General features: G+C 38.7%; 1 protein-coding gene across 4 annotated transcripts in view; it reads right to left on the bottom strand.

The window, feature by feature from the left end:
* The window catches only part of KIDINS220 (kinase D interacting substrate 220), a 162,111-nt gene that overhangs the window by 98,252 nt on the left and 43,823 nt on the right, over nt 1–20,036 (bottom strand). For all 4 annotated transcript variants that reach the window (XM_077812560.1, XM_077812562.1, XM_077812563.1 and 1 more), the window contains 9 exons: nt 17,234–17,411; nt 16,315–16,479; nt 14,844–15,023; nt 12,856–13,021; nt 11,468–11,619; nt 6,193–6,482; nt 3,632–3,772; nt 2,871–3,114; nt 2,597–2,685 (listed from right to left, as the gene is read on the bottom strand). In XM_077812560.1, the coding sequence (XP_077668686.1) occupies nt 2,597–2,685; nt 2,871–3,114; nt 3,632–3,772; nt 6,193–6,482; nt 11,468–11,619; nt 12,856–13,021; nt 14,844–15,023; nt 16,315–16,479; nt 17,234–17,411 (1,605 nt within the window). The remainder of the gene's footprint in view (nt 1–2,596; nt 2,686–2,870; nt 3,115–3,631; nt 3,773–6,192; nt 6,483–11,467; nt 11,620–12,855; nt 13,022–14,843; nt 15,024–16,314; nt 16,480–17,233; nt 17,412–20,036) is intronic.

The following is a 20,036-nucleotide window of genomic DNA, read 5'->3' as shown; positions in this document are numbered from 1 at the left end:
GGAGACTCTGGTACATCAGATACCTGGAGGTCTCTTAAGTGCTGGAATTCTGGCAGTGCTGATCAACCTGGTGCCACTGGTGGTACCAATGGAGTTGGGAATCTTGCCCACACCAAACACCCCAGGGCTGGATGGGGCATTGATGACAACACCGATGGTACAGTGTGTACCGGCACCATCTTCTTACTGGAGTGCTGGCTCCTATCTTTGTCCATTGATACCACTGACTCGGTGCCTGTGCCCATCGGATCTTTAGGAGTGTAAACGGTACCTGCCACTCCAGATTTTCATGAGCCATGGATGCTGGAATTGTCTTGGTGTTAACGGTACCAAGCATGCTGGAGATCTTTTATGGCTGGCTCGGGGCTCAATCTGGGGACTTCCCACTCTCTTTTTTGATGACTTATGAGAGGGGTCTGGGGCTGCTTTCTTAGACTCACGGTCCTTGGATGTTGAGCGCTGTGGGGAAGACTCACGTTTTCCAGGCGACTCTCAGCACAGGTCTGAGGTGAGGTTGGAGGGCTGCTTCCAAGAAGATGATCTTTTGTCTCAACATCCTGTCCTTTCAAGACCTGAGTCTGAGTTGCTTGCAGAGACCACACTTCTGTGGGATGTGGCCTTCCCCAAAGCAGCGTATGCACCAGGACTGCTTGTCTGCGACAGGGCTGGCCTCTTTGCAGGAGAAGCATTTCTCGAAGCCTGGTGAACCAGGCATACCCCGTTGGGAGAAGGATCCTCCAGAAAAAAAGGGGAGGAAATAAAATCTTGTTTCTTTTGTTTTCGTTCGGGAAGAAAAAATAAAGAGAAAAAAACTATAGCTAACACCGGGGAGACTAACTACAGAAATGTTAAAGCAGCAAATGGTCGCAAACAGACTGCTAACTCTAGCCAGGAGCAGTTGAAAAGGAACTGAGGAGGGGCAGCCTCAAGGCAGGGCACAAGGAGAGTCAGCACATGTGCGGTCCTAATGGACACTGCTACCAAAGTTCTCCAATCAGCAATCATAGAATCATAGAATATTAGGGTTGGAAGAGACCTCAGGAGGTCATCTAGTCCAAACCCCTGCTCAAAGCAGGACCAACACTAACTAAATCAAATGCAGGGACACAAGCACTCCTACAGTGGTGCACCCATAGGGACACTATTCAAAGAAGAACCAGCTTTACAGGAGCTGTTTATTTCTACTACTGGGTGTACAGATTACAACATTAATTCTCCTTGTCCAGAAGTGCAGAGACTACAGAGAAGCTCTGCACAGAATAACAAGTAGAGAAATCAAAGCTGTGCATCTACATTGTTCCAGGCTACTCTTCTTGATAGAGTCCTGCTTCTGAAGCACCAACCAGTGACAATGAAAGGTTAGGCTACAAAGAGGGATCTACAAAGTCAAATATGGATCTAGGTCTGAGTTACTTAAAAATTATTACCTTTCTTCTTGTGTCTCATCCTAGCATTTGAGATTAGCTTGAGGCACTCCAGCTAACAGCCCCTAGATTTAAATTAGGGCTGTCGATTAATCACAGTTAACTCACGCGATTAACTCAAAAAAATTAATTGTGATTAATCGCAGTTTTAATTGCACTGTTAAATAATAGACTACCAATTGAAATTTATTAAATATTTGGGATGTTTTTCTACATTTTCATATATATTGTATTCTGTGTTGTAATTGAAATCAGAGTGTATTATTTTTTATTACAAATATTTGCACTGTAAAAATGATAAACAAAAGAAATTGTATTTTTCAATTCACTTCATACAAGTACTGTAGTGTAATCTTCGTGAAAGTGCAATTTACAAATGTGGATTTTTTTTTTTTTTTTTTTTTTGTTAACGCGTCTGGCACGTAAATATCTTGTGACGCTGGCTACAACAGTGCCATGAGAACACCTGTTTTTACTTTCAGGTGACCTTGTAAACAAGAAGCAGGCAGCATTATCTCCTGCAAACGTAAACAAACTGGTTTGTCTGAGCGATTGGCTGAACAAGAAGTAGGATCGAGTGGACTTGCAGGCTCTAAAATTTTACATTGTTTTATTTTTTAATGAAGTTTTTTTTTTTTTTACATAATTCTACATTTGTAAATTCTACTTTCATGATAAAGAGACTGCACTACAGAACTTCTATTAGGTGAACTGAAAATTACTATTTCTTTTGTTCTTTTACAGTGCAAATACTTATAATCAAAAATAAATATAAAGTGAGCATTGTACACTTTGTATTCTGTGTTGTAACTGAAATCAATATATTTGAAAATGTAGAAAACATCCAAAAATATTTAAATAAATGGTATTCTATTATTGTTTAACAGTGTGATTAATCGCCTGACAGCCCTAATTTAAATGTTTGTGGAATAGCTGTCTCCATAATTGGATAGACTCTGAAATGTGCTTCTCAGCTGCTCTGCCCAAGCCTAAGTTTGCTGATCTTCAAGTCAGATTTTTTATTAATGGATGATTTTTGTTGATTTCAAGGAGAGGGTTTGATGTGCCTTTGAAGGTGATATTGTGATAAAATTATTTTGAATTACCATAATTAAATCAAAAATAGATACATATTATAAATATCTCTTCTTTTATGTTGCTATCTTTCTCACCCGTCTATTAAGAGCAGTTTTGCTGCCAAGTTTGGTCATCTCTCCAAGGCTATTCTGAGAAACTCTTCTGTCAACTTCTTCATGTATTCCTAAAGAATGACATTTTCCCCATTAAAATACATTTCACTCTTCCATTTCATCTGCTTATTCCAACTGTAAAATGTCTGAAGTTACCAAATATTTGCACAAGATGTTATTAAAAAGCTAAGGATTAATGGTTTCAAGATTACTTATTTTATAACATTGTTATAGTCTCCTTGCATTATAAATTTACCTGAAGTATCTGTATATGGAATATCTCCATTGGTAGTTGAAGCTACCATCAGCTTTTTTGCACTACTGAGCCCACGACTGTTAAGAAAGACAGGCAAATGGACAATATTTCTCATGTAATCATGTCCATTTATGTTCGAATCACGTAACACACTATTGAGGTTCTGGTTAATTGCCTTTATAATAATATGTGGGTCACTTGCAAAAATGGCAATAAATGGGCCTTTTGAAAACAGGACTCGTACCTGCAATCAGAAAAAAAGGCAGATTGTAAATTGTTTTTTTACTATGTGCCATTAAACATTCTTATAGTTAAAATTTTATATTTATTTTGTTTTGATGAGTTCAATAGACAAACTATATAGAACACAACATATTTTTTCTACTACATTTACTGTCAGAAGTAATTATATTAAATAGTACCATGAAAATAATATGCTTGATATACCACTACAAATTAATACCAAATTCGTAACTCCTGAAAATTTGTCAGCTAAAATATCCTTTTAATTTATATAAATTTTAGTTGAGAAGTTTGAAAAAACTCTTCAACCAAAAAAACTAAGCTCAAGATGACACTTATTCATAGCGCCTTAGATCTCAAAGCACTTATTCATTAAAGAGTTATTCTCAACACTTCTGGGAGCAGATCCTTCACTGGTGTAAACAGTTACAGGTTCTATTGGAGCTAGGACTATTTACACAAGCTGAGGATCTGTTCCCTAGGAGGTAGGCAAAAATCATCTCTGCAAAATAACTCACTGTGTCAAGCATCTGTAGAACTTTGTCTTGTTCACAAGCATCCAATCCATCTATAATTACAACAAGTCTTGTCTGATTCTGAGTGAAGCTATCAATAGTTTTTGCCATTTTGGCCATCAGTTCCACTTCACACTTCAGAACCTACAAAAGTTAAAAAAAGAAACTTTAAAAATTAAAAGAAAGAATAGAAGCTATTTAGTGGAAATATAGGACCTATTTTAGATTTGGGGCAAAGGCTTTCTAAGCACAATTCTAGTTTTAATGAAGTTTTATATATTTTTTAAAATGTCATTCCTTTTAAAAATTATCTATCTATCCCAACAATATTTTAATATTATTAACTAATACTTTAATTACTGAAAGGGGAAAAGATAAATACAATGGAATTAAAAAAGAAATCAGTTAAATAACCATGAAAACACAGTTATTTATTTGAAACGGGATTTTTTTCTTTCTTAAAGAAAGTTTAAGAGGGCTGTTCTGAAAGGATGAATATTTTTAGTTTCTGTAGTTTTGGTCTGGTCACAGACTGTCATAAGTTAATACAATACTAGCTTCATTTAACAGTGATAAATTAATACACATTTACAGTAACTCAGCATTTCAAGAGTGAGTCAAAAGAGTTCAAAACATCTGTAGCTTCTTCTAATTTCTCCAGTTAAATGGAAGAATTACTTAAGGAAAATCTTTGCATAAAATTTACGCTATCTGCCTTCCTGTTTGAATATCTTTTGTAGTTTTGTGTAGAACGCTTCATAATAAATATTGTAAGTAAATTTTTTAGTGCTCTTTTTAAAGTTTAAGTGGGCGTGGACTGCGGGACAAAAGGATGCAAGTGCAGTTCCTGATGGAAATGATTTTCTTCATAAATAGCTGTGCATGGAACATTCTCCACTGTAAGATAAATATGATGGAACTGTGTAGCTCCTAACTTAAATCGGACAGACAAGATTTCATGAGAACCCAGCCCCAAGCAAACAAGTTTAGGTGCAGAGCACGTAAGTTTTGATCAAGGAAAAGAGACAGTCATGAACAAATTTTAGCCAGTGCCTAATTTCAAAGACTTCTTAAAAATTTAAGAAAAACTAAACAAAAACTATATAAAAATTCAAAGGATATAAAAATATAACCCTCTGAGAAATTTAACACTGATTTTCCTCTTTGAAAAAAGTGGCCAAACAGGAATTTAAACCCCATTTTAATCACATTTTAGAATGCAACCATAACTATGGAGTCCCCACCGGGTTTCTCTATAAACAGTAGAACACCAGTAAACGCTATCACTTTTGCTACCAAGTGTTTAACTGGCTCTTAAAAATTAAGTCACTCTACCATTGGCTTCATTCTTTTCTTAACCAAAGATACTAGATATGGCAAATGACTGACAATGCTCAAAGTAATTTATTCTTTATTAACTTTGTGGTAAAGTTTCTATGATTATATTGAATCTTAACAGTACTTGAAGCAATTGCTTTTATCACATTACTGCAGGTCCTATGATGGGGTGCCCAACGCACACATGCCCTGAGCAGGCTAATGTGGGCCAGGAGTGGCCAATTAACATCACATGTTGCACCTGGAGGGGAACAACGGATTGACAGGGCCTAGTGGTAGAAGAAGCGCAGCTGGGGGAGGAGCCAGGATAGGAGTATAAAGCCAGGAAGTGAGAGCAGGAGGGGGCTGCCAGGAGGAGGTCTGCAGTCACTCCCTAGAGAGAAAGAAAGTTGTCCAGAAACAAAAAGGAGACCCAGGAGGAGAATAAGCCCTGGGGTCCTGCCCTGGAAGGGGGAGTCTGGCAAGAGGTTGAGACGGGTGAAGCAACCACAGGGAGCAGAGGAATATCCAGTGGTAAACCCAGAGAAAGCCAAGGAGATGGAGAGGTAGAGTAGGAAATAGCCCAGGGAAACAGCAACAGGGTGAAAGTCTGAGCAGACCTGAATTGCTAGTCATAGGGTTCCTGAACTGGAACCTGGAGTAGTGGATGGACCCACATTCCCCTATCAGCCACTGGGAAAGTGGCACAGCACTGGAGACATGAAATGGAAGACCTTTTGAGGCAGCATCCAGACAGCTTGTCTGGCAGGACTTTGCTACCCTTGAGAGGAGGACACTATACAGTGATATGACTGGAGTGTCAACTCACAAAGACAGAGCACCCTGAGGCCCAAGAGAAAGAGGGGCCACAGTGCAAACAACCAATGAAGGGCTTGCCAGAAGACGCGAGATCTAATTCCCAGACCCAACCACAATGAGGAGCACCCTGTGGTGAGTGGGACCCCTTTACAAGGTCATTTAGATAATTTATTGTCTAGAGTATTGTGTCTTTCTACAACAAAGTAAAATTGTAAACTGAAGATGTGTTTAGCCAATCAAGTAATCCTTGGTTGAATAGACAGATCATATGCACTGAATATAATTTTCAGATGACAGCAATTTTCATTTATTTGAAAACTTGTTCTAATGTTTGAGAGGTTTGGTTTGATCAGATGGATGACATTCTATAGTAAGAGGATTATTATACTTCTTTGTGTTAATGAATGATTCATAATATCGATCCTTACCTTCATGAACCCTTCACTTTTCAGTTTGTGAAGCTTGGAAGCAGCATTATGAAGACGTTTTCTCTGGGAATTTAAGACTGAGTCCAACACTTGCCACCATGTACGACAGTTCAAGATAAAGGCCAAACCAACAACACATGCAACCGATATCAGAATAGCATTCACCGTCATGTTCTTTGGATCTACATTAAAAATGACCAGCAGTGTGATCCCAGCAATAACGCAACCAAGTATGAAGAGAAAGATAACAAAGGATGGGAGACAGCAGGTTTTCTTCCATTTCTTTTTACCTATAAAACATAAAATAGTCATTGGATGTTGCATGCATCTCTAAATTTTCTATCCAATTTAATATAAAAATGCTCAAGTTTGTAAACTCTGTATAGGATTATAACAGTCTAAAAATGGTGGGCTAAGTTTGGCCAAATTCTTGCTAAGAGGATGTTGGGGTACCAATCCAGTCTTCAGTTTGCAGTTTCTCTTGTCGAAGAGACCCATCCTGTATGCGGGTAGTCTTCGCTGTGAAACAGGCTGATAGCTTCTCACAGTGAAAAGTCCTGGGCTCATGTGTGAAGCAGAGGCAGTCTGCATTCACGAGTTCTGCAAAGTCTGACAACACTGCCTCTATGGCAGAAGAGAAATAGGATCGCTGCAGGATAAGGGCATAGATTTATAAAAAATTCTTGTTCTGAAGTCTATTTCTGTCATCTGATTTACACTATCCATGCACAAACTCCCTTCCTTTCACTTTTTTTATTTTCATAGGACGAGGGCTGAAAAAACTATTTTGGTTTTCATTAAGATTTAATCTCAGCAGTTTATTATTCATTATGATTATTTATTAAGCACTGGCAACTGTTTGCTCAAAGCTTGCAGGGTGAGTGAATGTGAATTGTGACCGGGCAAGGACAGATGGCTATAGAAAAGTAGGGGGAGATAGATATATTAGCTCCAGGGTAAACAAATCCCTGCTACCAGGTTAAGTGAAATGGAAGCTGCTCCAGGTCAATTAAGACACCAGGGGCCAATTAAGAACTTTCCAGAAGGCAAGGAGAATGCTAGGTTGATTGGGACACCTGAAGCCAATCAGGGGCTGGCTGAAACTAGCTAAAAGCCTCCTAGTCAGTCAGGTGGGGGTGCATGTCAGGAGCTGTGGAAGGAAGTTGCGCTGTTGGAGAGGTGGAGTAGTACACACCATATCAGGCACAAGGAAGGAGGCCCTGAGGGAAGGGTGAAGTGGAGCTTGAGGAAGTAGCCCAGGGAATTGTACATGACATGTTTCTAAAAGGTCAGCTACCATAGCTGATACTATTAGGGTCCCTGGGCTGGAGCCCGGAGTAGAGGGTAGGCCCGGGCTCCCCCCCCACACCTTTGCCCCCCTGATTAGTCACTGAGACTGGGAGACAACAGAGACTGTGCAAGGAAGGATAACTTCTCCTCACCTCCCTTGCCGGCTTATGATGAAAATGGCTCAGTAGACTGTGACCCTTGTCTCTAGAGAAAGAAGGGTTATGTGGAGGGTCACAGTGAGCCTCTGAGGCTAGCGAAATCCACCAGGAAATGCGGGACCCACAGAGGCAAGGACAGAGCTTTGTCACAGAATATATACCTAAATATTATTGGATTAAATTTTCCAAACCCTCCCTTCCCTTTTGTGGGATCAGTTTGCAAAATTTTCATGTGTACAAACAAATTAGATTGCTAACTACCTGGTTTTAAGTTCAAAACTGACAGATATTCAACTACTAATACAAAAAGAAGTCTCAGAAGTATGAAGTGACCATCTAAGCCACAATCTGTGATTTTTTTTATCCATGCCCTACTACCTAGTGAAAAAGAGTCAAGAACATCTAGGACCTTCTACTAACAGATGATTCCTCCTGTGAAGTAGGAAACTTTCCACTTCTGACTAAGATGATCAAGAAGCCAGCGAAAATGTCTCCAACTTCATTTGACAAGTGCTAGTATCCTACATCCCTGTCAGTAAGGGGAGGGGCATGGAACAGAAAAAATAACTGTTTTTGTTGATGGATTATTCTTTTGCCGTGGACAAGTGATGTAATATTTGCACTCCTGTTGATTCTCCTGACTGCATTTAACACCAATTGCATACTCCTGTTTGATGTCTGAGAGCTTGCAGGGATGAAATGAAATTCCTTCTCCTTTCTCTCAAACCAAACACAGTGGGTAACAACAAGCAATTACTCCTTCAATCTCCAGAGCCCTCACCTGTGGTGTTTCTCAAGGCTTAATCCTCTGCCCATCACATTCAGTACCTATATGAAGCCACTGTGTAAAGTGGAATAAACAGCATGGCTGGAGTGCCGGCCGTACACAGATTACACCCATCACATCATCTCTATCATCAACGAAACAGCATCACATACCAGCTTCCTCAATGCCTGGCCAAAAGCAGCAGGTGCAGCTAGCTGAAGAGCAGAGTTGGCTGAAGCTGAACTCAGGCAAGATGGAGGAAATATCTGAGTGAATTGAGAAGTGCTTTGAAGAACTCATCTTCCCTACAACATCCCATTTTGTTGAGAATGTCTTCCCTCTGACTGTCAAGTCAGTCAGCAGCCTTGGAATGCTTTTGAACTCCTCACTGCTACTGGAAGTACAAATATCTATGGGTGAGAAGAGTCCACCCTTTTCCATTTGTGGAAATGGAAGATTCTGCCCTACTTCTGTCACAGAGTTGGTCACAGTGATAGAGTTGGAAGGGCATAACGAGTGGGGTCCCGCAGAGATCAGTTCTCGGATCTGGTTCTGTTCAATATCTTCATCAATGATTTAGATAATGGCATAGAGAGCGCTCTTATAAAAATAAGTTTGCGGACAATACCAAGCTGGGAGGGGCTGCATGTGCTTTGGAGGATAGGATTAAAATTAAAATGATCTGGACAAACTGGAGAAATGGTCTGAAGTGAATAAGATGAAATTCAATAAGGACAAATGTGAAGTACTCCATTTAGGAAGGAACAATCAGTCACACACATACAAAATGGGAAATGACTGCCTAAGAAGGAGTACTGTGGAAAGGGATCTGGAGGTCATAGTGGATCACAAGCTAAATATAAGTCAATACTGTAACACTGTTCCAAAAAAAGCTATCGTCATTCTGAGATGTTGTGACGTTATCTGATTAAACTATGACCATACAGATCATTGTTGCAACCACTCTTATATATTTGCAGCAAATCTTGTACAACGATCATCAAGTGAGGTGTCTATGAAAAGGTTATGATTATCCTATCTGTATGCATGTATCATTTTTGTATTTGAAGTTATAAGTATTGGCTCTATACTTGGATTTCAAATGTTTGCTCCTGGGGTAACGCCCAGCACATCTTGGAGGGACTATTTGAATTAAGTGGCTCATGAAGAAAACACTTGGTTGAATATGGACCATGGGAGACGCCCATCTTCACTGAGCGGACTGTCATGTAAACATGCTGTCTGGAATGTAGGTAATGGCTTCCTGCAGTGACTGAGGGAAATTGAGCATGAACATGTGACTTACCCATGTGACTCCAAACTCCATCTTGTTGCTGTAATTTTCCACAATGGGATGCCCTCCACATGGCAAAATCTATAAAAGGCTCTGGGAACACCTCCACTTTGTCTTCAATCCTGCTTCTTACCTCTGGAGGAACTTTGCTACAAACGGAAGCTCTGAACAATGGACTGAATGACCCATCCAAGCTGTGGATGTACTCCAGAGACTTGACTTAAGCCAGCAGTTTATTCCATCACTAATACAAGCCTGAACCAAGAACTTTGCCATTACTGTATGTAATTGATTCCTTTAACCAATTTTAACTCTCACCTTTCTTTCTTTTTATGAATAAACCTTTAGATTTTACATACTAAAGGTCTGGCATCAGCATGATTTTTGGGTAAGATCTAAGTTATATACTGACCTGGGTGTGCGGCTGGTCCTTTGGGATCAGAAGAACCTATTATTTGATGAGACTGGTTGTAAAGAACCACTCATCTCTGAATCCAGTGTTTCTAGTGGTGATATAAGAACTGGAATGCCTGCCTTTATGTTTTCTTGTTAGCCAGCATGGCGAAACAGGAGTTTACTTTTATGGCTGGTTTGGTATATCTTATAAAAGAATAAGCACCAGTTTTGGGTTGTGTTTTCCCTATTTCTCAGCAGTTCGTCCTGAATTTGGCATCCTCAGTTGTGACACACTCAGGCACGGTTACAGATGTATTAGCAGGAGTGTCGTAAGCAAGGTAAGTAGTAATTCTTCTGCTCTACTGCATGCTGATTAGGCCTCAACTGGATTATTGTGTCTAGTTCTGGGTGCCACATTTCAGGAAAGATGTGGACTAATTGGAGAAAGTCCAGAGAAGAGCAACAATAATAATTAAAGGTCTAGAAAACATGACCTATGAGGGAAGATTGAAAAAATTGGGTTTGTTTAGTCTGGAAAAGAGAAGACAGAGAGGATAGGATACCAGTTTTCAAGTACATTAAAGGTTGTTACAAGGAAGAAGAAAAATTGTTCTTCTTAACCTCTGAGGATAGGACAAGAAGCAATGGGCTTAAATTGCAGCAAGGGAGGTTTAGGTAGAAAAAACTTCTAACTGTCATGGTGGTTAAGCATTGGAATTAATTGCCTAGGACGGTTGTGGAACCTTCATCATTGGAGATTTTTAAGAGCATGTTAGACGAACACCTGTCAGGGATGGTCTAGATAATACTTAATCCTGCAATGAGTGCAGGGGACTGGACTAGATGATCTCTCAAGGTCCCTTCCAGTCCTATGATTCTACAATATGTGCTTTTGGGTCTTCTAAGCTCAGTTTTGTCAATTCGTTATTCTCACAAATAAAGTCACAAATCCTGAAAAATCTACAACTGATATAGAATGCAGAGGCCTATTTGCTAACACTGGTTGCTGTTAACCCATCTCTCCAATGCTCTTTGCTTTGCACGTGTCAAAAAGGAGGTGATTTAAATGGCAAGGAAAATAATTGCAACCTCTAATGAGCTCTGTATTCATGAAAAATTCTCAACTATGCTCAAGAATACCTTTTGCTTTCAGCTAATTGTTTTTCTATAATCTTTCTACATAAAAAACTATGGTTTCTCAGCTTATTTTTCCAAGGTGAATGGAAAGGGTACAATTACAGCAGTAGTCTATCTTCTACATATCAAAAACTTACAGTTTAAACGTAAACAATGTACTGATGTGAAAAAACAGAACACTTTACAACTGCAGTCAAATGGAAAAATCAGAAAAGTCATTTGAGTAATAAATACCTTGTGTATCTTCTGTCTTGAATACGCGAAAAAGTCTTGTTGCTAAGAAACCAAACTCCCTTTCACATGCATCAGAGAGGGTAGCAATCATCTCAGCCATTGAAGTTTCACCACCTACACTGGACAGTCTATTGTAGTCAGTAAACAGAAATCTGAAGTGACACAAAAAGAAGATGTATCTTGTATGTAGAAGTCCTTTTTGGCTAGTGAAAATAAAACCTTCCTTTTCCCCTACAACTGAAGGGTACCCTTTCAAATGCGGCAGAATGAACATTTCAATAAGAATTTCTTTAAGGTATACCACTGCTCTTGTAGCAATTTAGTCTCTTTTCCCTGCCTCCTTCTCCCCCACTTTCAACCTTTCCTTTGCCTCCGTCCCTGTCTTATTTTAGCATTTGATTTATTGAAATACTCGTCTTGCAGTCTCTCAGAGTACAAATATAAAAGACAAAATTTTAATTATCACAATCCAAAAAAAAACAAAGACTAATCCATCAACAACATCGTGCAGGATTCTCTCATATGTACCCAGGATAAAAAATACAAAAACAAGACAATACAATACCAGTATGTCAGCAGTTTTATGGTGAATTAAAAGGCATGAAAGTAAAATTCTAATTGATATATGTACAGCATCAGACTGCACTAGTAACCAAAGATAGAAAAATACATAACTAATGAACAACAAAGGATCCATATCAGCCTTTCTGATGCAAATATATTGAAAAGTATATACATAATTTTAAGAAGTACATGGTCATGCTATGACTACTTGAAATTTTACTAGACTTAATCTATACATGCACTAGTGATAGGGCAGCTATTTTATGTTGAGATTTACTAATCTACATGAGGAAAAGGAAGAATAAAACTAAATCATAACTCCAAACTATAACACTACAATTTTAACCTAAATTTTATTGCTAGTTAAATTGCAGTATACAAATTGAGATGTAGCATAAAGTAATATTATTAGCTCCTCAGTACAGCATAAGGGACTCTACCGGCAATCATAAAAGTTAGGGTTAATATTTGGTATCATTCTAGAAATACAAATACTATTCATTAGAATGTGATGATCATTAAAAACATACACAGTACTTAAAATATCATAAAATATGCATCTGTTGCATATTTCAAGTGATTTTTAATATGAACAAATCTTGCATGGTTATCTTGGTAACCAATATTATTTTCTTCAAACTATCTTGATCTATAATTACTCTCTTTTTCTTACTAGAGCATAAAGAGTTATTTGAAGGAGAGTAAACTACACATACTTAATCCTGTTAGATTCCTACTTCACTGTACAGTTTATAGATTGTTACCAACGTGAAGCTGAATTACATAGGAAAGAGAGAGAAAAGTACATATGAAATAACTCTAACCTGACAGGTAAAGCTTTAGTGGTTTGCTCTGGTAATTCTGGTGGGTTCACAAACATCAGTTTGAGAAGCAGCTCCAAGTACCCAATATGTCTTGCCAACCTTGTACTTAATACCCAGGCCCAGTTCCAGCTTTCTCCTTCTCTTCGGCCACCAAAGTAAATCACAGCTGTAATAAAATACTTTCTTAACATCTCAATATAAAAAAGTCATGAAAGTCTGAACAGATAGGACCTTAATACTTGCAGAACAAATGATGCCAAGTGGCTTTGTTGTAGTTCTTGGAATTGTCATGAAAAAGAAAGAATTAGCCTCTATTCACAGCCAGTTCCACACTAGTGGCCTGAACTAAGTGTTGTGGAAGCAGTTAGCTGAAGCCACAGAAGTATAATGGCCTTGTTACATGCAACAGTGGTCCCTTGACCAAATGAAAACCTGCATTTCTGGGTTCTAAAGTTGGCCCTATCCAGTCTTGTTTGATCACAAGAATAGTAGCTGCAATGTAACTATCATGACTGAGATGGGATTTTAAAACAAGAAAACAAAGGTGGCTTTGAGAACACTGTCAGGTATGCAAAGGGATCTGTACATACACAGAGTGTCAAACTCAGAGCTTGGAAAGAAAGCCAATGAGAAACTGCTCCTCATATTTTATTATGGAAATGCTAGTCATGACTCCATAGTTAAGTAAATACTCTAATTTAAGTTAAAACAAACCAAAAATGCGTCCCTGAAGAAATTGAGCATCACACCATTCTTTTTCTTAATAATGGACAGTTACTAAAACATACTCTTTAAACTAGTTAAAAATCATTGAAATCTTATGTATTGTCTATGTTTGAAAAAATCAGATTGCAATAAAGTTATGCTGCTAACAGTTGTATCTGTTAGAGTTATAGACTAAAACAGGTCCAGGCCAGTAGCTCAGGTAACTTATATGGGGTAATTATGACATCTGCAGTAACTCAACCAATCACCATCTTTCCTCTCCAGTTAATGTGCATGCTGTAATTCAATTAATTGATATGAGTTAGTAGAGTGAAAGTGAATGTATGTCATGAGTTCTCATTCATAGATTACTTAGCTGCCAGATATCACTAGACTGGCCCCAACTATTACTGCTCTTAGAAGTTCTGTGGCTTCATGCTAGCAAATTAAGAGTAAGATTCACCAGTATACTCCAGCTGCTTTGTGCTGTTCCACAGATGCAATTAATTCAGTCCTATAGTGATAGCAAGCAATAATCATACAATTATGTTTACGGCATATTAATGTCTGTTATCAAATTAATTTAAAGCCAATTTTAAAAAATAATTATTTTTAATCCTCCTTGCCCCCATCATGACATCACTATGAAGCAGAGTTACAGGTATTCTGGGGACTTAAACTGAGCGTTTCTGCACTTTACCACATATGGGCATCTTTTCAGTTTAATTTATCTCTGAATTTCCTGGATTTGCAATGCCAGTTTTGGTGACAATTACATTTTATATAATATTTTATCGTTAATTTGATATATATCTTAACTCCATCTTAATATATTTTTCCAACTGCTTTTAAATATTTCTGCAATTTTAATCACACCCTTTCAATCATTTGAAGTATTATGTGTTCATTTTTAAAACTGAGCCCTACACTTTTAAAACCTTGCTATTGCCTGAATATTAAGAACTTCTGTTAAAAATATTCAGTTCCAGAACTGAAGTGACATAAAATTAAGATATGGGAGTTGAGTCAATGAATTTTTACTTAACAGCTATTGTTCTAACTCATATTAATGAAGTCAAATGCATTATTTTGCTGTTCTTACTAAGTTTATTCTCCAATGTTTATTATTAAAAACAATGAAAATAAACAATCTCAGTTTTCTTTGTATTTTTTGCAAAATGACTTGACTTTTTTCAGAAGCACAGCATTTGCTTATGAATAAATACTGAACTCTAAAAATAGATAGAACCAGTATGTTTTATATGAAGTGAAAACAAACTTACTAAAGAATATGTATAGAACTGCTAATAAGCTCAGTGCCACAGCTATTCCGAGCATTGTGTCCACTGTGAAAGCAAGCAATAAACCCAGCCCTCCACACAGCAAGACCGTAAGGAATACAATAAGCCAAGAGAACTGGAACAGCGGTTCAATCTGCTGTCCTGCAAAAGTTTTCATTTCATCTAGAACAGAAAAAGCATACAGAAAAGTCAACCTTAGTTGTATATTTTTATGACAAAAAATAAATTCCTGCAAACCAATTGTGTTAGAACCTTGATAATAACCATCATAGTATAAAAGCCATTATATTATGTATTTATTTCTGGTTTTCAGTTTAAGTTCATACAAATGAGAATTCCTGCAACACATATTTAGTATCCATGGAGTGAGAGGTAAAAAAAATTGTGGCATAAATTAAAAAATGACTGAGGAACAGCTAACAAAGATGGAGAATAAACAAAAGTTCTCCAAATAGAAAAGTTAATTTAGGGTAGATATTAGCACCAATAACGTACATTACTTTTATTTATGATGGGAATGATAAGGTGGATGAGTGAATGGATATATCCACTCAAGTAATAATTATTTAAGTTATTCAAACCATAAAAATTGTAAGCAGATATGAGTAAGTTTGAGTGACTGGGCACTGGGATGATGAATTAAATTGAGAGATCATTATAATACATCTCAGAAGTAAGGTGATACTTTAACTTATGAATTAGATGGAACATCTCAAATATTTACAGGGTCAACCTGGAAATCTCAATGAGCAGCAGTAAATAAGAGTTTACATGCATTACAAAGAGGATAGAGAATACCTGGAAAATGTTTAAATGGTATTAAATGAGTTAATGGTGATTTTCTCTTCAAATATTGCAGTCAGCATGATTATGTGCTCTCAAAAAGTTAACCTCTGAAACAAAAAGGTCCAGAAAATGGCAACGCAAATGACTAGACTCAAAGAACACTTACATAAGAGAATTTAAATACCGGAATTTAATTTTGAAAGATAAACTAGCAAGATGGGTGATACATGTAAAAAGAGCAAATAATATCTCAAAGAAATAGCCATCAGTATTCACCCTTTCCTATAATACAAAGATAAACTAACTTAAAACTGAAAGTAAAATTCCAAACTAACAAAATGAAATACTTTCAAAGCAACAGAATTACCATATGGGGGAATTCACTGCCGCAGGAAGCCTTGCAGACTAATAGGTTAGCAAGATTTAAAAACTGGTTAGATATTGTATAAAATGTACAAATTTATGGCAGCACTAGCTAAATTAAAGGTTATCAATCCTCATGTTTTATATTTTCCCTGATTGATGGGTGCAATATGATGGGGGGGGGGTTTCAGAGAAGAGTTATATATTATCGAACCAGAGAAAGGATATTGGACTAGATGGTCTACCTCAGTGTAGAAACACCTATGTATCTAACCATACGAAAAAGCTAAAAATCAAATGTTACCTTCCAGTTTTTTGAGCAAAAAAGATTTCCCACTTCCCCATTGGGCATACAGCCCTACACAGATAGGTGGCTGCATGGTTGGCTCACTGAGAATATCAGCCAAGGCACTGCTATAGAGATCATAACCCAGCATGTCTCCATCAGTTTCAGTAGGAGATAAATGTCCTGCAATGTAAATATAATACATTATGTTTTTTCATATTATATATTTCATACAATTACTTGAAATCATGACAAATTTACTTGTATAATAAGTAATTCAATGGAAGAACAAAAAAATCATTGTTTTTGTTTATATATTCTTGCTCACCTGGATTTCAACTGTAAGTGTATACACACTATAGTAAGAATATAGGATGCAGCTCATAGGAACTGTACAGTTGTCAAAACTATTAACATTTAGTATGCAAGGTCTCAAACAATATCCCACAGTCAAAGCAAGTTAAAACAAATTAATTCCTCTCAAAAACAAGGACTAAATATAGCCAAAACCAAATGCAAGGGAGTCATTGTCGACACATCTCAAATAAATTATGCTTATACTCAAATAAATTGGTTAGTCTCTAAGATGCCACAAGCACTCCTTTTCTTTTCACATCTCACATTAGTTTCCTGTTCAGAAACAAATGACAAAAGGTTAATTCTAACCGTATTAGAGCTCTGGAATAATGGATTTTCCTACTATATTCCTGTAAAGCTCTAATTTTCTTTACAGATCACCACCTTTCCCCATATTAAATATGCACATTTCTAAACTACACTCAATTTTCATCACACAATGGGATAAGCAGAAACATGGCCTTAGAAGATTCTTCTAATGTACCTAGTTATTTAGTCCTTTAAATCCTAGTAGGAGCTCCATTCCTTTCAAAAGCAGATATCAATACTTAAGGAAAAGACAAATAATGTTCACACTTACTGGCACCAAATATCTGAGTTAAAATACTTTTCTGGTGACTACAGTCAATGTTATAAGGTGTCTCTCCTGCTTTGTTGGGTCTATAAAGCAGTCTGCCATCTTTTGGATTTCTTAAAAGCAGTTCTGCAAGTTTACGGCTTCTTCCACGAATGGCGATATGAAGCGGAGTATCTCCTTTCTGTAATTATATCAAGTGAAAAACTCTAGTAATAGCCATGGGTGTTTATTTTGAAAAGTGAGATTTTGAATGTAGTACATATTCCAAAATATTACTGTGGTGTAGTTCACTGAAACAAAATATATTTTAAAGGAATCTTAATGACATAAACCCCTCCCTGGCACATGCTCCCTAATGTAACATTGAAGAAATTCACCAAAAAGTTAACAACATGTAGGCAAGGGAGAAGGATAATAATAGAAAAAATACATTTTAAAAAATGCAGCTATCTTAAGTAGTATCTCTCCATATTTTAAGGCCCGTGAAACCAAAAGTTGCTATTAACATCTATCTTCTAGTAACATCAAAAAAAACCAATGAGGAGTCCTGCCTCTAAGGTGCCACAAGGACACCTTGTTGTTTTTGCTGATACAGACTAACACAGCTACCACTGTGAAACTAGTATCATCAGACACTTAAAACCCGGTTATGGTATTTTCTGCTGTATAAAACTGTGTTACACTGACAGCTTTAACTAGGAAAGCATTTTCACAGTCTTAAAGTTTCCCAAAACAACAAATCAATACCACATTAATTTTGTTATTATTATTTACCTCACAAAAATGTGTTCAGTGCTTTACAGATGTAAAATAAAACAAGCCTCTCTCCCCAAAAAGCTTGCAATGTAAATGGACAACACAAAGAGAAAGATGAAGACAGGTGTGGAAGGAAGAAGAAAATAGCAAGAAGAAATACACAGAAAAGGTTATGGGGTTATTAAGGGCAGTAGAGTACATCATGTTAGTCCTTTGACTCACTTATTTAATTATTATTAGAGTATCAATCAAAACCAAATATGAGTGCCAAACAATAACACTGATCTAAACAGAGAGAAAGGAGACAGATTTGGCCACATTATTTTGTCCACCTCATCACTATTGGTCCTTGGGTTAAGTTGTGTTATGATTCTTTGGAATTGCTTGCCCAGACTTGTACTCCTGGCAGAATTACTCAATTGGAACTTGCTTGTTTTTGAAAGTTTTATTGTATTTGTGAAATTCCTTCTTATGCATGAATGTAAAATTTAACTTCTTCTGGTATTGTATATCACTGAAGACAATACAAATTAACACTATGAAAGTATGAATGTTAATGGACAGAACCTATAAAGGTTTTATTTTCTAGTGTTTTTATCAAGCATAATCAGCTCAACTTGACTTCCTCGTGACTGCTTGAGGAAATGTGTATGTCAGCTTATGAACTGCATTTTGTCTTGTGAATTCCATTTATGACTAGGCATCTGACAGGCATCTGGTTTTCAACCGGTCAAAGGGACCCTGGCGGTTCTAGTCAGCACCGCTAACTGGGCCGGTAAAAGTCCGGCTGGCGATGCAGCGGGGCTCCGAACAGCTCCCGGAAGCAACGACATGTCCTGTGGCTCCTAGGCATGGGACAGGCATGGGGCAGCCAGGGGGCTCTACATGCTGCCCCTGCCCTGAGCACTGGCTCTGCAGCTCCCATTGGCTGGGATGGCGCCTGCAGATGGGAGCAGCGCGCAGAACCGCCTGGCCGTGCCTCTGTCTAGGAGCGGCCTGGAGGGACATGCCACCACTTCCGGGAGCCGCCTGAGGTAATTACCACCCGGAGCCTGCACCCCTGATCCCCTCCTGTACATCCCCTCCCCTGCCCCAGCTCGGAACCCCCTCCTGCACTCCAAACCCCTCAGCCCCAGTCCAGAGCCCCCTCCTGCACCGCAAACCTCTCATCCCTGGCCCCATATCAGAGTCCACACCCCCAGCTGGAGTCCTCACACCCCTCCTGCCTCGCACCAGCCGGGAGCCCCCTCCCACATTCCAACCCCTCATTTCTGGCCTACCCCGGAGCCCACACACCTAGCCCAGAGCCCCTCCCACACTGCAACCCCCTGCCTCAACCTAGAGCCCACTCCCATGCCCAAACTCGCTCCTGGAGCTCGCACCCCAACCTCCCTCCCGCACCCCAACCCCCTGCCCCAGCTCAGAACCCCCTCCCACACTCCGAACCCCTCAGCCCCACCACCCCCCAGCGTGGAGCCCCCTCCTGTACCTCAAACTCCTCATCTGCAGCCCCACCCCAGAGCCCGCTCCCCCAGCCAGAGCCCTCATCCCCCTTGCACCCCAAACCCCTGCCTCAGCCCAGTGAAAATGAGGGGGGGGCAGACAGCGAGCGACAGAGGGAGGGGAGACAGAGTGAACAGCGGGGAGCCCTCGCAGCAACCCTATTTATGACTGTAACCTTCACTGTAGATCAGAGCATCCATTTTGTAGCACAGACTTGACACCAAGTGGACAGACTCTGCCTTAGACTATGTAAAAGAAGCTGACACAGAACACTCAAGGGCCATTAACATGGAAAAACTCTGAACTGCTGAACAATGTGGTATCTACCAGCAGGTCCTTCAATTTTGAATGGACTCTACACAGAAACCTGTTTGCAGGGGGAGAGGGCTATTACTACAGTGCCTAGGAGCCCAATCATAGACCAGGACCTCATTGTGCTGGGCACTGTACAAAGAGAAAACCAAGAATCCCCTGCCACAAAGAGCTTACAGTCCAAGTATAAGACAAGAGGCAAAAGACGGATACAGACAGACAGAGTACTACAAGA

The sequence above is a fragment of the Eretmochelys imbricata genome, chromosome 3 (genome assembly GCF_965152235.1).
Source record: "Eretmochelys imbricata isolate rEreImb1 chromosome 3, rEreImb1.hap1, whole genome shotgun sequence".
NCBI classification, from domain to species: domain Eukaryota; kingdom Metazoa; phylum Chordata; order Testudines; family Cheloniidae; genus Eretmochelys; species Eretmochelys imbricata.
The sequence above is the reverse complement of the archived record's forward strand: the minus strand, read 5'-3'. Positions and strand labels throughout refer to the sequence as shown.